Consider the following 20,471-nt stretch of genomic DNA (forward strand, 5'->3'; position numbering starts at 1 on the left):
TTTTTCCAATCTGATGTACTACATTCGGTGTTCACAATGTAGTCTCCTCTGTATGGGAGAGTACAAACATGAATTGGGTAACTGTTTCATGGAGCACCAACAGTCAATCCACAATGACAACTCTGAGTTCCCTCTTCCCCTTTAATTCTTGATCCCTCTTCCAGTCTGACCTAGCTGTCTGTTGTTACGAACCAGCAACAAAAGAAACACACCGAGTCATGTACAAGTGTTAAAAACTACTTTATTAATAACTACTTATGATAATAAGAAAAATAAAAGTAAAGATGTTAGAATATTAGAAGTAAAAATGTTAAATCTTAAACATTAACCTCAAAAACTAAACTCGAAGTTTGTGTGTGGCAAATTCCCAAACTCCAAGTCCAGGAATGGTTCTTAAAGTTCAGTTCAGCAAGCCATAAGGTGAAACGTGAGCAAAGGCTTCTTCAACAACCGCCATTGACTGAAGACAAAATGTAGAGAGAAAATAGAGAGTAATTACGAAATCCAAATGTTCCACTTTGGAACTCAAATGACACCTCAGTGTTTACTCAGCAGTGACCACTCCACCGCATCTGCCTCACCCCGAAAGGCTCTCGAATTGTGGCCGTCCACACAAATACCTGTTTCCTTCTACAGGTCAACAACAAAGTGAACTCCACTGCTTTGTTCCGAAGTATCTGTCACCCCAAAAAGCATCCGAGATGTGGCTGCCCACACAAGTACCTGTTTCCCTCTACAGGTTAATAACAAGGTGGACTCCACCGGATTACTCCAAAAATCCATACATGGATCATAGTGACAGGTACAGTTATTGTTTTTCATCCATCGATAGAGACTAGCAGGCTGGTGTCTCTCTCTCTCTCTCCTTCGACTGATTCTGACTGACTGCTTCAAAAACATCATTACGTCCTTTATCTCCTGTTGTCGTAACCACGCCATACACACACACACACACACACACACACACACAATGCTCTATCTTAAAGGGATATTCACCAGTAGTAACCTAGTCCGTAACACTGTGACCTCCTGAACTGTTATGATGATGCCCAATGTAAGGCAGCGGAGCAGCACCTTATCTTCTGTCTGGACACATTGCAACCTTCCAGACTCAACATCAAATTCTACAACTTAAGGTAGCTTCTTTTCTTTGTTTGTGTCAGAATTGGCATTTCTGCTGTAAATTATTCATCTGTGATATTCAATTTTTCTTTCTCCATTAACAGAGCCTGGTCTGCTGGGCTTGCCCCATATTCATGCATTTTGCAACTTTTATGTTCCTTTGTTTGTGTTCTCACTTCCTAACTGTTCTCATTTTACAACTTTTGTATATTCTCTCTCTGTCTAACTGCCCCCATTACTGCCTCAACCAATGACCTCTACTGCTTATCCCCTTGGAAACCCTGGCCTCACCCTATCAGGGATATTCCCTTTGTAAAATAAATCCATACACAGCTCTCTTTGCAAATTAGAACTGACTTGTTATTCTCTCTTCCCTCGTTCTGAAGAAGGGTCTTTAACCAGATACATTAACTCTTTTCCTCATTCTGTTGATGCTGCCTAATCTCTTGAGTGTTTCTAGCATTTTCTTTATTTTATTTCAGATTTTCAGAACCTGCAGTTTTTTTTGATTTTCTTAAACCTGTGAACACTTCTATCTTTCACCAGCAACAAATTGAACTGTGTTTTGCATCAAAACACAAGTGACATGTTTTGGGATTTTTAATCGTTTTATTCTTTGTGGGAAAGATTTGGGAATATGTTCTGTTTTAAGCTATTATGCTTTACACAAAGTAAATTTAGTTGCAGATAACACTGAAAAACTGGAGTCAATAAGGTTGCATACAAAGGTTGAGGAAGTCAGTTTTCAGAATTGTGTTTTGGCAAAGCCCCCAAAGAGGCATCAATCAAAAATCTCTTCATTTTGGACATTTTAATGATTGAAAAGCAAAATTTTCTGGAACCATTGCAGTGTAGCAGATTGTAGCAGTTGGATACATGAGAAATGAGGAAAATGAATGATTTAAAAAAAATACAAACACATCCATACATAAAGAATAATCAGGATAGGAAAATGCTCAGTGAAGCATAGACAAGATAAATGTATTGATAATGACAATGAAATGACGGAGATATCAAATAATTACTTTTCCAAATGAATTGCAACCACATATTAAAATGTTAGGGTAGAGATACCAGAGGCACTGTACATAAAATGGAAATAACACAATTGTATCAAGGTTCATATCAACAGTTTTTGTCACATTACTAGCAAGGTTACTGCAGGACAAGAGCAACCCTGAGGAAATTTCCAGCTATGGTTACAGAGGATCTTTCATCTACCTTTCTGGCTTGTTATTTCTTTTGAAAATGACCAGTAAGTGCTTGGCAATTCTATAGGTGATTAAAAGGTTAGGCAATTTTCTTAAATTGGTCATTCTTACTGGAAATATATATGAAATAGTGAAAGCTACATATTAAGTTCACAGTCTAATAACTACATTGTTATAAAGCAGGCACCATAGGGGAGCCGCTGCATCACAGCCCCAGCCATTCAGGTTCAAACCTGACCTCCAGTGCCGTTGGGTGGAATATACATGATCTCTCTCTGACAGTATGGATTTCCTCCAGGTGCTCCAGTTTCCTTCCACATCCCAAAGATGTGTAGGTTGGAAGTAAACTGATCAGTGTTAAACTTCACCAGTGTAGATCCGTGTAAAATCTCACCAGTGTCCCCTAGAAGATCAGAGTCGTCATCTATGTGTGGAGCCTCAGGAGATGGGGGAGATCTTAAACAGTTTTTTAAAGAGATTTTATTTACAGCGTGGTAACAGGCCCTTCCGGCCCAACGAGTCCCCGCCGCCCATTTTAAACCCAATTAACCTACCTGTACGTCTTTGCAATGTGGGAGGAAACCGGAGCACCCGACCTCCAAATAGTATTTACTCAGGAAACTGGCCTAGTGGATATGGAAGGAAGGGAAACAAGCAGTAGTGTCATGGATCATATAGAGATTAAAGAGGAAGAGGTACTTGCTGCCTTACAGCGAATGAAGGTAGATAACATCTCCTGGGCCTGACAAGATATTTCCTCGGACCTTGAGAGAGACTAGTGTAGAAATTGCAGGGGCCCTGGAGGATATATTTAAAATGTCCTTAGCCACAGGTGCGATGCCGGAGGACTGGAGGGTAGCTCATGTTGTTCCGTTGTTTAAAAAAAGGCTCCAAAGTTAAACCAGGTAATTACAGGCCAGTGAGCCTGACATCAGTTGTAGGTAAATTATTGGAAGGTGTTCTGAGAGATTGGATATACAAGGGCTGATTAAGGATAGTCAGTATGGCTATGTGCGAGGTAGATCGTGTTTAATGAATCCTGTAGAGTTTTTTGAGGAGGTTACCAAGAAAGTAGATTAAGGAAAGGCTGTGGGTGTTGTCTACATGGAATTTAGTAAGGCCTTTGACAAGGTCCCACATGGGAGGTTAGTTCAGAAGGTTCAGACACTAGGTATCCATGGAAAGGTTGTAAACTGGATTCGAAATTGGCTGTATGGGAGAAGACAGAGAGTGGTAGTGGATGATTGTTTCTCATACTGGAGGCCTGTGACTAGTGGTGTGCCTCAGGGATCTGTGCTGGGACCATTGTTGTTTGTTGTCTATATCAATGATCTAGATGATAATGTGGCAAATTGGATCAGCAAGTTTGCTGATGACACTAAGATTGGAGGCGTTGTGGACAGCAAGGAAGGCTTTCAAAGCTTGCAGAGGGATCTGGACCAACTGGAAGAATGGGCCAGAAAATGGCAGATGGAATTTAATGCAGACAAGTGTGAGGTGTTGCATTTTGGAAGGACAAATCAAGGTAGGACATACTCAGTAAATGGTAGGGCACTGAGGAGTGCGGAGGAACAAAAGGCTCTGGAAGTTCAGATACATAATTCCCTAAAAGTGGCGTCACAGGTAGACAGGGTTGTAAAGAAGGCTTTTGGCATCCTGGCATTTATAAATCAAAGTACTGAGTATAAGAGTTGGGATGTTATGGTGAGGTTGTATAAGGCATTGGTGACGCCAAATTTAGAGTATTGTGTGCAGTTCTGGTCACCTAACTAAAGGAAGGATATCAGTAAGATTGAAAGAGTGCAGAGAAGATTTACTAGAATGTTGCCGGGTCTTCAGGAGTTGAGTTACGGGGAAAGATTGAACAGGTTAGGACTTTATTCCTTGGAGTGCAGAAGAACGAGGGGAGATTTGGTAGAGGTTTACAAAATTATGAGGGGTATAGACAGAGTTAATGCGAGTAGGCTCTTACCGGAGGACATGGCTTTAGGATGAAGGGGGAAAGGTTTAGGGGGAACATTAGGGGGAACTTCTTCACTCAGAGAGTGGTGGGAGTGTGGAACGAGCTGCCATCTCATGTGATAAATGCGGGCTCACTCTTAAGTTTTAGGAATAAATTGGATAGATACATGGACGGGAGAGGTCTGGAGGGTTATGGACTGGATGCAGGTAAATGGGACTAGCAGAATAAAGTTTCAGCACAGACTAGAAGGGCCGAATGGCCTATTTTCTGTGCTGTAGTGTTCTATGGTTCTATGTAAGTGGGTGTTAAAAGCTGAGGGGAGTTGATGTGAATATGGGAGAAGATTACATGAAAAATTGGTGGAGGAATGGGATGGTGATGTGAGCTGGCACAGGCTCAATGGACTGAATGGTCTCCTTCCATATCATAAAGAAAGGTGGAACTAAAGTAACCTAATTTATTGTAAAAATGTTCAATTAAGATTGATAGCAATATAGTTAAGATGATTCATTTACAATATTGACAAAAATAAAATGTGATTCATTGCATTGGGAAAAATATTTCTTGAGCATTATCATATATTGAATGGGAAGAAATAAGCAAAATTGATCCAGTTATGATTATTCAAAAATGTATTTATTTATTAATTAATATGTCATGTGATAGAGTACCTCTTAAATCAAAAAATGAAAATTATGGCATTGTGTACAGTTTATATATTTCTTGCATATTGGCTTTGAGCATTAATCAATATGGATCAGTAACTAAAATGGAATTCGTATACATAAGGATATAAAATCCTGTTAATGATGATGCTGTTCTTTGTTATAGCTCAGATGTTAACAAACGTTTTGCCTTCTTCATGTTGTCAATCACTGGAAATAGAAAAAAAATAAAGAATTTTATCAGGTCATTTCTATGGACCCCATTGCCAGAAACTGAAATATTTCTCTAGAATTGAACAAAAGATAAACAAAATCTGTGACTATTCCACTTTTCAGTATGCTAACAAAATAGCAGTGTTATCCTGTCATCTCAGTATTTATCCTGAAATGATTAAATCCTGAATTTTCTTGGAGTTTTTGTAATTGATCTAATTTGTATTACAAATGATAATCTACACAGAGTTCACGTAAACTCTAGAATCTAATCACCATGATGATTTTGGAGGGTAAACTGGAATAGTTCCAAATAATTTTGGATTTGGCAAATGCTCACAGATTCTGCAAAACTTACTAACCAATTAGCAAAACATACTGTAATAAAGTAAATCTGCATAACTCACAAAGATAAGGGTTACTTCAAGCCATATTATTGTCAGAATGTTCAAAATTGTTTTACCAGTTTCCTTTTTGTTATTATAGAAGGTATATGGACAGATGAGTCATCATTTTTATTGATGAATTCCAATAGTTTAGAAAATGTGGCTGATATGCTTAGTAGGAATCAATACTTTTGGTAGACACTATTAAACATTCAGACAATAACACCACTGTTTTACAATCTTTCTCTTTCATTACTTAAGCGTGGGCTCAGATTCACAACCTCCTATAACTATGCAAAGATTCTGTTTTGCAGTATTTTGCAAAAAAATGACATAACCTTCTGTATTCAAACTGCAAAAGAAAACTATGTCAATGAATCGACAAAATATTTTTGAATCAGGACCACAGATTTCAATAATTTCAGAACTTCCAGCCAAGGTGCTTTATACTTACAGAGTTGGATGTCTCGAGGTTCATATGTATAGAGACGGTTTGAATACCTCCCTGCAATATCTGCTCTCACAGTCATAGAAGGATCTATGGAAAACAAAATGCACAGCAATAAACCCAGTCAACCTGGAGCAAAAAACAAACTGTTGGAGGAACTCAATGGGTTGAGCAACATCTGTGGAGGAAAAGGTATTGTCAACCTTTCAGGCTGACACCTGGCATTAGGACCCAATTGACCTTATTAGTTCTGAATTTAAATGAGGCTGCCTTAATATGATGCCTGCACTTGGTTGTGTACCATGCACATTAAGCAAAAACTAATATATAATGCAATATTCTATTTTACATGATCTTAGTCAATAATTGGAAAGCTTTTCCCCTGTTATTATTAATTATTAGCACTAGCCTTTGGTGATATATTCAACAGGATTTCCAATTTGTTCGGTTAGCGCAACGCTATTACAATGCCAGTGATTGGGGTTCGATTCCCGTCGCTGTCTATAAGGAGTTTGTACGTTCTCCTGTGTCTGTATGGGTTTCATCCGGGTGCTCCGGTTTTCTCCCACATAGCAAAGACGTACGGGTAGGTTAATTTGGGTTTAAAATGGGCAGTGCGGACTCATTGGGCCGGAAGGGCCTGTTACCACGCTGTAAATAAAATTTTAAAAAAATTTAAAATTTAATTTAATTTAAAAAAAGAAACGGGAACAGAGTATGTATAATATTCAACTGGGCAGTTGATGAAGGGTGCGGGCACTAAAATATTAAGAATACATCAAGTCATTTCAAATACATTTGGAGAATGCATACAAAGAAGTTGTGCATACCCAGTCCTTGATTTCTTACTTTTTAACCTTGTAAAATTACAGGCTGGGAATATAGAGTTTCCTGATATAGTCTCCTGGAACATGCTGGATTCAACATGGTGAAATTTTAACCCAATGTTGAAAATTCTGGTTTGAATGTGTGTTGTTGAATGTTGAATTTCTGAAAATTCTGGAATCATACATCATTGAAGTTACAATGGGTTGAATTACTCTGTGCTGTTGTACCAACAAGTGCTGAGTACATTAATGAACATATGGTCCAGCCACAACAACAGAGCAACACATAGTTAATTCATAATCTTGTACCAGTATTTATTAGCAATGGCATGTCAATGGAAGGCAACTGTTCAGATGTATTCACGTTTGGTTTCTAGTCCATATTTGATTGAAAGGTGGAATTGAGAGGGAGGAAGAAAAGTCCAGGAAGGAGAAGGGCACAACGGATCATAAAGAATGGTTCTGTTCATATAAAATATAGGTGCAATAAGTGGACATGCTGGCAATAAGCAAGACTGAATCAGTACTGTTTTGGCTAATTTCATGTCATTTTGCTAGGTCTAGCTCACTCTGGTTCATTACTGAAGGCATGGGTAACCTATGAATCAACACCTGCCCCAACTTGGGTATCGGTACAGCATTCAGTCTTCAAGAAAACCTTGTTTTAAGCAAACCAAACACTTGTTTTATCTGTTCAGGAACAACTGTTACTACATGAACTTTCACTGCATTGCAAAAGAATTTTAGGTAATGAAATAAATAATAATAAATAACACAGCTCTTGGAAGTTACCTTTATAGGATACAATGGATTGCTTAGCATTAAATGATGAATGTAAGAAAGACCAGATGCTTACCTACAAAGATAATCCGGGGCACATATTTACCATCTGGTGCAAGATTCTTGTCAGCGGTTTCATGCTTGTAAAACAAAAAAAAACAAGGAAGTGAACATGTGCAAATGAAAATTTTATTGATAGAGAAATGAACTGTAACAGACTCCACACACATCCTGTTTGAGAGCCGTTGTGTTTTCTTCAACTTGTGTACATATTATTGAAGTCATAGCTTCCTGAGTGTTATTAATGTGGGGAGAGGTAAAAAGAAATGAATACAATTTTTAATCTGAGGGAAGTAGGTTAAGAAACAGATTTTTCTTTTAATATTATGCTTTTCATGAAGGTGTTCCCTATATTATCCCTCAAAATTTATTCTCAGTTATATGAGTTTAAAATTCATAGGGCTGAGGTAAAATTGGCAAAATTTGGAGTGGTTCCTTTATCCACTGTCCTCACTAAGAAAGTAATCACATGGAACATATCACCAGCCTGATCTTAATTTTATAGATTGTATTATTTTCTATTACAGGCAGTCAATCCAACTGGCTCAACGAAATTGCATTAATCAAACTGGGAGATGAAAAAGCTGACAGTTTGTAAATAAATTTGATTAAACAAATCCCCTAAAAGGCACATACAAGTTCAGCAAAATTTTAACTTTTCATCAGAGTTACAGATGTAATTTTCTAAATGCAAGCTCTTGATGCAGAGTTGGATATTTGGACGATCAGGGTTGCACATTTGGCATGGACTGGTTGGGCTGAAGGACCTGTATCAATGCTGTATTGCTCTATCTATTTGCATTCTCTCAGCTTTTGAAACTTCAGTATTTAGTAGGATATTGTTTTTAAGTTGAATTCCTAATATGCACTCTCTTAGGGCAAACCCATAAAACTGCAAATACAAACATATGAAAAATTTTCTTTAGTAAATAAATGCTTACCATAAGATTCAACATGATGAAATCTTTGTCTGCCATCTCCTGGATTTCTCTACTTGCAGCAAAAGCTTCCTTAAGTGCTGAAAAAGATTGATAATGTCATTTTTTGCCTATTTTATAGTAAATAAGAAAGCCCTTAATTCACACAGTGCCTTTCTGCAAGCAATGAATTACTTTATTGTGTAGTCATTGTTGTAACATGGGCAGGTATGGCAACTACATTGTGCACTTTAAGAGGTAACAAATGCTGGTATTCATGCTCCACTTAAATTTCCTTTGAGCTTCCTTATTTAAATCTATCAGCATAGCTCTTTTCTCTCCTCCTTCATATATTTGGCCCATATCCCCCTATTTGCTTCACTCTGGTAGCAAGCTGCATGTTCTCAGTATTCCTTGAATAATGAAGTTCCTTCTGAATTCCTTATTGGATCTTGCTACCACAGTGAAGCAAATAGGGGGATACGGGCCAAATACTGTATACGAAGGAGGAGAGAAAAGAAATATGCTGATAGATTTAAGTAAGGAAGCTCAAAGGAAATTCAAGTGGAGCATGAATACCAGCATGGGAAGGTGTGATGAGAAGGGGAGTGATTAGTAGGGATGGAAGAATGGAACAGGGAGTTGCAAAGGAAACAACCCATTTGAAATACTGAAAGGGGATTTTTAGTCTGGTGGTGGAATCTCATTGAAGGCGTGGGGATCGCCTTTCTCAAAAAATCATTTGAATACGGAGCCTGATTTGGTGGAAGCTGAGGACTGGGGGAACGTACCTTTTCTCTGGCTGGGTGGATAGAGGTACAGGAAATAGATGAGAGGCACCTCTGAGATGTCTCATGAATGCTTTTGCATTTCTGGTAAGTATTCTCTGCATCCTCTCCAATGCCTCTAAATCCTTAATGTGATACTGTGGCCAGAACTGTACACAGTGCGCTAAAAGCGGCGTATTATGAAAATTTCAGCAAGAGGTGGGGCAGGTTGGGGGGAAGGTTTCTGACATCACAGAGGAAGAATTGTGCCACTAGCACACCATGTAGGTTTTTTAATCTTTGGATCTATAGGATTTAAGATGAGACCATTACCAGCAGGAACAAATCTAATGGGAATTATGAAACTTGGATTGAGGGGAGAGATTAAGTTAATCATTAAGTTAACTTAATCTCTTCAGAGGGAAAAGCTTCAACTGACATCCAATGATTTCTACTAACCTGAGATATCAAATCATTTGATAATTATTTGTACAAAGGTGATTCAAATCAGTTTTTATTGCTTTTGCAAGAAACAACAATTAAGGTATGCTCATTAGGCAGAACTGCCTTCTCACTTAATCAAATTCAGAACGACACTCTGTTTCAGATAACTATAGGGTGCACAATGACCATATGTAGAAAATGAAATTAAGTAATATTTCTGACTATGATACTGTATGAATGCCTTAGAATTAGAACACTTACCGTTACAGTATTTGCAGTTTTCCAAGTGATGGATGACCATTAACGGCTTGTTGCTAAAATAACAAATAATGTATTGATCAGAAGAGGTAGTCAGAATGGGTAAATCATGTTGAACCTGTATCAATAAAAGTGCTTTGGTGATATTCCTTCCCCCTTTCTCGTGGCCTGTCAGATTTATGATGGTGGTTCGGTTTGGAACAATGGTGATAACTAACGGTGAATCGGGGAGAATAGTTTGTTGGAGGGTTGAGCACAAGTGACTAGAGGCTACAAACAGAAAAGATGCCTTTACCAATGATCACTGGGGGTTTTTGTTTGGACGTTGAGAGGAATCCACTGCAGGAAACCACAAGGATCAGGGAGCAATCAGCAGATAAAGTTCAATGGCATTTTGATTTACAGTTTTATTTCCAAATTGATTGATTGAAAAAAACAGAACCTTTATGCTATTGTTTGTAACTTGGCCTAAAGTTGTATGGAAAATAATGTAGATTTTGGAGGGCTTTCTTGTTGGGATTTGGCATTTGCTGTCAAAGCCTCCTTCTCCTTCCAGGAGGCTTTGGAAGCAACCCCTTGCCTCAGGTTCTAAAAGTTGGGTCTTTTACTGGAGTACAGATAACAACATCTCATCAGAACAGTCTTCAAATCTGAAAAAGCTCTGTTGTTAGTTACGTAGTAGGTTAAGTTGTTGTACCCCTAAAATGGAGGGCTTGTCTCTTTACTACCAATCTTGAGTTTCCTCACTCACGCTGATTCACGTCACCTTCCCAGTGAGGACACCAATGTTATTAGGATGTCACCTTGCTTAGCGGTATAATTAATAGACCTGCAATTTTACAAGTCCCGTGATTCAGGCTCAATTCTGACTTCTGGTGTTCTGACTTCTGGTATTCTCTGTGTGGAGTTTACATGTTGTCCTGGTGACTCCATGTGTTTCCTCCAGGTGCTCTGGTTTCTCCCACACCTCGATTAAGTGTGAGTTGGTAGATTAATTTGCCACTGTAAATTGCCTCTAATGTCTATATGTGTGGTAGAGTCTGGGGGAGATGATGGGAACTTAGGGGGAATAGAATGAAATGAGGGTGATAGTCCACGTGGAGTTGGTGGGCTGTATGGCTTGTTCTATGTTGTGTGACACTCGATGAATATGTCATAAGGTTCTACTGAGGGAACTAGGCTGAATCTTGGGGAAATTATATAGCTATAAGTAGAAAAATATCTGAGTAGTAGTAAATTACCACAGAGAAACATTTAACACATGTTAAGGTACAAATGCAGTACTTCTCATAAAGAAGGAGGTCTAGCTTAAGAATACACTTGCAACTCTTGTTTTAGTATCCAAACAGCACTTTGGAGAGAGCTGACAAAGCAGATACATGTCTACAGTTGAAAGCATTCAGCACAAAGTAATCTGATTACACATATTCAATCATAGTACAGCTTTAAACAGTGCACTATGAAAGAGGTATTGCCTTTCTTTGAAGCTTCAAAACATTATCCTTGAGCAGCTTCAATTCTTCTACTAGTAGCTTTATTCTATCTAAAGCAGTACTAGTTAGTTCTGAAAACTTAAATATGCTTCTCTAATACAAAATATTAACATGAGTGGGTTTTCTTACCTTTTCTTTGACTTAAAAAGCCCTTCTTCGTAGGTTTGAACCCATGTTAAATCGTCCCCCCAACCTGAAACAATAATACACATAACAGTGTTAGGATGTGAATGTGTAATACAAAAACAGAAAAAGCTGGAAAACTCAGCAGGTCAGGCAGCACTTGTGGGAAGAGTAGCAGTCAATACTTCAGGTCTGTGACTTTTCCCCTTTCCACAGATGCTGCCTGACCTGCTGAGTTTTTCCAGGATTTCCTGTTTTTGTTTTGAATTTCCAGCATCTGCAGTTTTATTTTAATTGCATATGCTGTTAGTGTTTAATATTCAGCTTAATCTATTCCTGTTAAATGCAATTGGGCAACATACAAAAGTGTGCACTGTTCACTTTCATAGAATTACAGAAAATTTATGATACGCGAGGAGACCATTTGGTTCATCGTGTCTGTGGAATTACTACGCAGATTAATACTACCTTCCCACCTTTCACCACCCTGAGGAAAACAGCTCATACACACAATTAAGTATTTAAGTATGATAAGGGCTTCTGCCTCTACCACCTTTTCAGCCCATGAGTTCCAGATCACTATCCCCCTCTTGGTGAAAGATTTTTTTCCTCATTCCCCCTCTAATTCTTCTACAAATTACTTTAAATCTATGCAGTTGGAAGTTACAAAATAAGAGTCAACACATAATGGTTAATTTCATAGCTGGAGTGATTGACACTTATACTGTGAATTAGAACTTTAAATGACTTGACATTTTGGTTCCTACTTCATGTGCAAGTGTAGCAACTTCACTCCATTCAAGTGAGGAAGGCAAAGATAAATCCACAATCATTTTAACAACAAATTCTTGCCCATTGTTTAAGAAATGTTGAAGTATCGTGGTGCAGCAGTTAGGATTTGCAGAGACTCATACCTCAACATAAATCTGCTCTGTTAGTAAGGAAAAACGATCAACCTGTTTACAAAGACATAAAGCAGGAGCAAGTTTCTGATGGTTTCTCCTAAATCTTTTTGTTGTAGTGCTCATTTCCTGTATTCAAGATTGCTCAGGGACAAAAATGAGCACCACCTTTTAAATGCCTTTTGCTCACCAATGCTGGGAGAAATCTGAGTATACTTCCTGATGTAATCTGGAGCCTAATTTGATTTTAGCTGTCAAATGTTAAACCTTGCAGCCTCCTGCAAATCTGAAACCAAGGTGAATTCTTTATCTACTGGACTTTAACATCACAGAGGACAGAACTTGACTGCCAATCTTTACTGAAACATTTTTGTACTCTGGTTAATCTGCTAAAATGATCAAATTCAGAATCTAGCAATGTCATTTTTGCAAGCTGTACTGTTCCAGAATATCACTGAGGGGATTTGGTACCATTAAAATTTATCTGAATGAGAAAGCTGAAGGACATGGCAGAAAAAGAAGGAACTACATGGATCTCTACATCAATCCAGATAATTAGATTGACCGAACTCCCCCTATTTCTTTTATGTTGAGGCGCCTAGGTTTAATGCCACATGATTTTCCTTTCTCATTGGTCACGCTGTAGTGTCTATGGCCTGAAATCAGTCAGAAGGGGTTAAATTAAGGGTCTGACTTTATCCATGCAAAAACTTTCAGAAATAACAGTTATTTTTGTACTCATGGAAGATGCACTGTTCTTCAGAATAAATGTTGAGGCTAACTTTGGAGAAGTACAAGAAAATAGCATTGAAACTTTACAGAATTAATTAAATATCACATACCTCTTGACAGTGTTTGAGGTGGCCTTTTTTTAATTGCTGTGGCTAGGTTGGATATAGCAGCAACCAGGAGGAAAATTGCAGGAACCAATATCCGAAGCATTTTTTTAATAACCTGTAATGACACTCTTGAACTATGCAAGCTGGAAGGACAAGTTAAACAGAATGGCTTGTACAAATCCTTTCCGTGTCAGTTCTGAATGACAAGTACCTCGCTCATGGAATGAGTCCTGATAGGAAATGTTCCTTAAGTGATTTATTTATTTAAGCAAAGTAGACGTGCAATTTCCTCATAAAATAGCAGTTCCATGACAAATTTATGACCTCTAGCTGGAGCATAGTTCAACTTCATCACTCCAGTAAGTGCTTGGAGTATTTCTGTTTTAGTTTAATATCTCTTGGAATTATGCTTTCTCCAACTTTAAAAAAAATGAGGATGCCAACATAAAGTTGGAATAAGGAAGGGGATGTGCTTCCTTTTTCATCAACTATCTTAGACATACATTAAATTCCATGCTACATGAACACAAATCAATGTTGGGTGTATTGAGAATGTTGGGTGTATAGAAAAAATCTACCAATAAAAAGCAGTGCAGTCATTCTAAACTTTACAATGGTGACTGGGCTCAATTCTATTCGTGCTGGATTAAAGCCAATAATTGAATTTAACTCATCTTGTAGAATGAACTAGTTTACTACACCCAGTAATGAAGCTGGATTTTAAATTGGAAATGCCCTAAATCACTCCATGCAGTTTTTTGTTGTTTATTTCAGCATATGTTGTTTTAAGTCTTCAAAGTCTCCATTCATCAAATAAATTTACATTATTATTGAGAAAATATTACAATTGCAAATTTTAATAGAAAAGTGATACTAACTATTTCACAAAAAGTATAAAGGAACAATTGAATTAAGTAATAGACAGGCCATTGAGGTAAAAATGACAAAAGTAAATAAGTGTGTGAAGAAAGCAGAGGCAATCATGATAAGGTCTCTGCCTAGTTTGCTTCATACAGAGTTCAGGGAGTTATTTTAAATTTAAAGGTCCAGATTTTTGCCAAGAAATGCCAATGGTTCCACTTGCCCGACATAAATGGCTGTAAATTGAGAATTACCTTGTTTATGTGCACAAACGTGGAAGTCACTGTCTGGGGTTTGTGAGCTAAAGTAATTCCTTAGCATTTACATTAGTAGATCTACACCAAGCACAGGAAAAATAATCTCTGCATTCAAAAATATTTTGAATGAAGAGCAATGGCTGTGAGGGCCAAAAATGAGGTCTATTCTTTACATTCTTAAGGTTTTTAATGTAATTTAAATGTTTTAATTGTTTTTGTTCAATATTTGAATAGTTTTAGTAGTTTTGGAATATGAATGTTTCTGAAGGGAGAGTAGGATGTGGTTTAGAGAGGAGTGGGAACGACGGGAAATGATGAGCAAGTGAGTTCATTGAATGGAGAGATCCAGCTAGATTGGAAGGTCCAAGAGGTTACAGAACTAGAGGGATCAGACCATCAAGAGATTAAGTATGAAGATCAGAATTTCAATTGGAGGCATTGGACTTATTGACAAGGGGATGGAGTTGAAGGCAATGGGGGCAGAAACTGACAGCCTCCAAAATAAGTGTAGGGATTGCAATGAGTGATTATACAGGGAGCACATGAAATTTGCACTCTTCTATTTTTCGCATGTCTGCCCTCACCCATTTTCCCCTCCCAGATGTAACAGGGATAGGGTTCCCTTTGTCCTCACCTACCATCCCACGAGCCTCCACATCCACATGTCTTTCTCTACAACCTCTGCCATCTCCAACAGGATCTCACCACCAGGCACATCTTCCCCTCCCCTCTCTGCTTTCTGCAGGGATTGCTCTCTCCATGACTTCCTTGTCCATTCATCCTTCCCCACTGATCCCCCTCCAGGCACTTAACCCTGCAACCATGCTAAGTGCTACACCTGCCCCTACACCTCCTTCCTCACCACCATTCAGGGCCGTAAACAGTCCTTCCAGGTGAGGCAGTCCTTCACATGTGAATCCATCGGTGTCACTTATTGCATCTGGTGCTCCTGGTGCAGTCTCCTCTACATTGGTGAGACCTGACACAGACTGGGGGATCGCTTCTTTAAGCACCTTCAGTCCATCTGCCATAACAGCCAGGAGCTCCTGGTGGCCAGCCATCTTAATTCCACTGCCTATTTGCTCACCAATATATCTGTACACGACCTCCTCTACTGCCAAGTTGAGGCCAGATGCAGATTAGAGGAACAGCACCTCATATTCTGCCTTGGTAGTCTCCAACCTGATGGCAGGAACTTTGATTTCTCTAACTTCTGGTAACCACACCCCTCAGTCCCCCCTTATCCCACCAGCCCCATCACCCCTTCTCTTTCCCCTACCCTGTCCTCTCGATCTGCCCATCACCCACACATTCCTCCCTCTGGTTCCCCTCCTCACCTCCTTCCCTTTATTCCATGTTCCTCTCCTATCAGATTCCATCTTCTTCTTTGCCCCTTTGTCACTTCCACTTATCACCTCCCAGCTTCTTACATCGTTCCCACTATCCCCCTCCCCACCGGCCTATCTTCCCCCCTCACCTGGATCTACCTATCACTCACCAGGTCTTGCTCCACCCCTTCCCCACACCCTTTTATTCTGGCTTCTCCTCTCTTTCCAGTCCTGATGAAGGGGCTCACCTGAAATGTTCAACTGTCCATTTTCCCCTATCGATGTTGCCTGACCCACTGAGTTCCTCTAGCATTTTTGTATGTTGCTCCAGATTCCAGCATCTTCAGTCTCTCTTGTGTCTTGAGATACAGTACAATACTGTTAGAGGTTTATTATCTCAAACTACAATCTAGATCACCTTCAAATGCCATATTCCACTACTAACCTCCCTCAGCTCACCACTCCTCCACCAATCTGCCAATAATCTCTGGCAAACAGAACTGATACTTCAGTTCATATCCTTCCACCGTACCTTTCACAGAGCTGACACAAACATGATGTCCATATTTCATAACTTGCACTGACAGTCTACTCTTCTGCTGTGGATGCCAGATCACCCATCCATATGCACAACAGTCATGCGCCGTCTCCCACATGGTGGTCCATTACTGCAGGTAGTGGATTGCCTGAGAACAGATAAGAGGCATGTGCAGTTGTATCACACTCTGTTCCCAAGTAGGAGAGAGCTTCTTCCATAATTAAACTGGGCATTTTAATGAGTCTGTGGGCAGTGCTAGAGTTGAAACCATTGCAGATAATAGTTTCCCCATAGCTGATCCTTCACATTTCCAATCCTTTCAAGATAAAATTTCTTTATTAGTCACATGTACGTTGAAACACTACAGTAAAATGCATCTTTGCATAGTGTTCTGGGGCACCCCACAAGTGTCGCCACGCTTCCAGCGCCAACATAGCATGCCCACAACTTCCTCACCCGTATGTCTTTGGAATATGGGAGGAAACCAGAGCACCCGGAGGAAACCCACGCAGACACAGGGAGAACATACAAACTCCTTACAGACAACAGCTGGAATTGAACCTGGGTCACTGGCACTGTAAAGTTGTTTACGTTAACTGCTACACTACTGTACTGCTAAGGCCACAATCTCTAGATTGTGGTATAAGTGGAAGAAAGAAGTAAAGATGAGGACATACCAACATTCAATTTCATCTCCCAGCACAGACACCGACCTGTAGAAATTTAGAGGATAGTTCGGAGGCAGGTGATGCAGCAGCCATAGAACATTACCCTGCAGAACCTTTTGATTTTGGGACTTTTCTACAAATGTGGAAGTTGCAGTCAACTGTTCACAGGTGCTTTTTCTAGCTACACTCTGACGTTGAAGTCTGGTGTGGGAGCAGCAGCTTGGCTTCCAGCCCTACACACATGCAGCAAAAACACTGTGAAATTCTGTAACAAGGAGGAGCTGTGGAGGGACTGCTTCCCCCATTGATGGAGAATGGCTGAAAGCCATGAGTGTGATCTCATCTAGATTTTTAAACTTTGATCTTCAAGTATTTTGAATTGGTTTGGGATTTTAGTTTTAAATGAGTTTCAAATTTCTTTTGCAAAGTTAGGAATAATATTAGTAGCTTTTGTTATTTTGAACATTTTTGAATGTTTTTGGATATAAGAAATGCTTAGTTTATGATAGCTTTGACAGCTGACAAAACTAGTAAGACTGACACAGAGAGCAAGTTCTATTTCCTGAGGGAAACACATCTGATCAGTCAAAACTTTATTGGAGGCCAGTGGGATTGTGTGTGGCTCACCGCTGACCTCAACTTCAGGCTCAAAGTAGGAGGAAAATATTAATGAAATAAATGGTTGGAATGTAAGATTAGAATTCAAGAATTGGTTCCTTATTGTTAAAAATTGCTTTGATTTTTAACTTTCAATCTGAATTACAGCTTTGTAAGGAAATTCCCTCCCTAGGCAATAAACTTATGCCTCAGAAATTGTAGAAGAGCGCCCTCTGCCAACAAATACTTCACAGTGCAGGCTCTCCCCGATTTATAAATTCCTGACTTCTGGGACACCCGTACATAGGAACAAACTCCCATAAATATTAGTTAATTCAAATGAGAACCAGTTTTAAAGAAAACCTGTTTACATGTAACCTTCCTGCAGTATGGTGTGTGTTACCTCCCAGGTGCTAGGGTCGAGGATGTCTCAGAGCAGCTGCAGAATATTCTCAAGGGGAAGGGTGAGCCAGCCGGAGGTCGTGGTGCATATTGGCTTCAATGACATTGGTAGAAAGGGGGAAGAGGTCCTGAGCAGTTGAGTATAGGGTGTTAGGAAAGAGGCTGAAGAGCAGGACCTCGAAGGTAGTAATCTCTGGATTACTTCCGTGCCACGTGCTAGTCAGGGTAGGTATAGGATGATAGAACAGATGAATGAGTAGCTGAGGAACTGGTGCAGGGGGCAGGGTTTCAGATTCTTGGATCATTATAGTCTCTTCTGGGGCAGGGGTGAGCTGTACACGAGGGGATGGGTTGCACCTCAGCTGGAGGGGAACCAATATCCTGGCCGGGAGGTTTGCTAGTGCTACTCAGGAGGGTTTAAGCTAGTTTGGGAGGGACATGTGAACCAGACCACCACGTCCAGAAAGTGGACGAGATTGAGAAAAAGGTGGATGTCATGACCAGTAAAAACAGGCAGGAGCAAAGTAATAAAGGCAATGGGATAGAAGGGTTGAAGTGTGTGTATTTTAATGTTAGGAGTATTACGGGTTAAGGGTGATGAACTTAGAGCCTGGATCAGTACATGGAACCATGATGTTGTGGCCATAACAGAGACATGGTTGAGAGAGGGACAGGAACGGGTGCTTAATGTTCCAGGTTTTCAATGTTTTAGAAAAGACAGAGAAAAAGGTAAAGGGTGGGGGGGGGGAGTTGTGTTATTAATCAGGGACAATATCACAGCTGCACTCAGAGAAGACATAATGGAGGGCTCATCCACTGAGTCTATATGGGTAGAACTCAAAAATGACAAAGGTGCAAGCACTGATGCAATTATACCACAGACCCCACAATAACCACCGGGACATTGAGGAACAGATATGCAAGCAGATTAGGGAAAGGTGTAAAAACAACAGGGTTGTTGCTGTGGGGGACTTCAACTTCTCTAATATAAACTGGGACCTCCTCAGTGCAAGAGGCTTAGATGGGGCAGAATTTGTTAGGTGCATCCAGGAGGGTTTCTTAAATCAGTATGTAGATAGTCCAACAAGAGGGGCCGTACTGGACCTGCTGTTGGGTTATGAGCCTGGCCAGGTGACTGATCTTTCAGTGAGGGAACAGTGATCACAACTCCTTAAGTTTTAAGATAGCTATAGATAAGGATGATTATGGACCATACAGGAGAATATTAAATTGGAGCAGGGCAAATTACGGGAACATTAAGCGGGAACTAGGCAGAGTTAATTGGCAACAGCTGTTTTTTGGGCAAGTCCCACATCTGACATGTGGAGGGTGTTTAAAGACCAACTGCACAGAGTACAGGACAAGTATGGTCCAGTAAGAAGGACAAGGATGGCAAGGTCAGGTGGTGAATTTAGTCAAGAAACATGAAATGTAGGTAAGCTAAGCTAAGATCAAAAAGAGCCCTTGAGGATAATAAAGAAGCCAGAGAAAAGCACTCAAGAAGGGAATTAGGAAAGCCAGGAGGGCCCATGAAAGTCCTTGACAAGTAGGTTGAAAGAGAATGCCAAGGCATACTATACATACATCAAGAGCAAGAGAATAGCTAGGGAGCTGGTAGGACCACTCAAGGATAAAGGAGGGAACATGTGCTTGGAAGTGAGGATGTGGGTGAGGTCCTAAATGAGTACATTGCATCAGTATTTACCAAGGAGAAGGACGTGGAGGACAGGGAGATCAGTGCGGAAATTGCTAATTTGCTTGTGCATTTTGAGATCACAAAGGAGGTAGTGTTGGGTTCTCCTAAAGAACATTAGGGTGGATAAGTCCCCAGGGCCTGATGGGATATACCCAGGTTTATTGAGAGAGGCAACAGATGAGACTGCTGGGGCCCTGACCAATATCTTTGTGTCCTCTCTAGCCACAGGTGAGGTCCCGGAGGACTGTAGAGAAGCTAATGTTGTTCCATTATTCAAGAAGGAAAAACAGGGATAATCCTGGAAACTATTGACTGGTGAGTCTCACATCAGTGGTAGGGAAGTTACTGGAGAGGATTCTTAGAACATAGAATGTAGACGTTACAGTGCAGTACAGGCCCTTCAGCCCACAATGTTGTGCCGACACTTTATCCTGCTCTAACATCTATCTAACCCTTCCCTCCCACGTAGCCCCCCATTTCTCTATCATTCATGTGCCTATCTAAGAGTCTCTTAAATATCCCTAATGTATCTGCTCCCACAACCTCTGCAGGCAGTGCGCTCCAAGCACCTACCACTCGCTGTGTAAAAAATTTCCCCTGATATCCCCCTTATATCTTCCTCCAATCACCTTAAAATTATGTCCCCTCATGTTAGCCATTTTTGCCCTGGTAAAAAGTCTCTGACTGTCCCACTGCTCTTATCTTC

General features: G+C 40.0%; 1 protein-coding gene across 1 annotated transcript; it reads right to left on the bottom strand.

Annotated features, from left to right (window-relative positions):
• Window positions 1–4,975: 4,975 nt before the first annotated feature.
• On the bottom strand, window positions 4,976–13,546 carry LOC127570758 (anterior gradient protein 3-like). Its single transcript, XM_052016575.1, has 7 exons — window positions 13,422–13,546; window positions 11,684–11,747; window positions 10,065–10,117; window positions 8,617–8,693; window positions 7,692–7,755; window positions 6,015–6,098; window positions 4,976–5,171 (listed from the first exon to the last, which is right to left on the bottom strand). Exons 1-7 carry the CDS (start codon window positions 13,519–13,521, stop codon window positions 5,122–5,124), a joined length of 492 nt encoding a protein of 163 aa, XP_051872535.1. The 5' UTR covers window positions 13,522–13,546; the 3' UTR covers window positions 4,976–5,121.
• Between the last annotated feature and the right edge of the window lie 6,925 nt (window positions 13,547–20,471).

This window comes from Pristis pectinata, chromosome 5 (assembly GCF_009764475.1).
Source record: "Pristis pectinata isolate sPriPec2 chromosome 5, sPriPec2.1.pri, whole genome shotgun sequence".
Lineage (NCBI taxonomy): Eukaryota > Metazoa > Chordata > Chondrichthyes > Rhinopristiformes > Pristidae > Pristis > Pristis pectinata.

Excerpts from the sequence above, each read along its gene's own strand:
- LOC127570758 (XM_052016575.1), bottom strand. The coding sequence starts at position 13,521 with ATGCTTCGGATATTGGTTCCTGCAATTTTCCTCCTGGTTGCTGCTATA. Across the intron at positions 10,118-11,683 it reads CTTTTTAAGTCAAAGAAAAG|CAACAAGCCGTTAATGGTCA; the intron begins GTAAGAAAACCC and ends TTGTTATTTTAG. Across the intron at positions 6,099-7,691 it reads GCCCCGGATTATCTTTGTAG|ATCCTTCTATGACTGTGAGA; the intron begins GTAAGCATCTGG and ends TGTTTTCCATAG.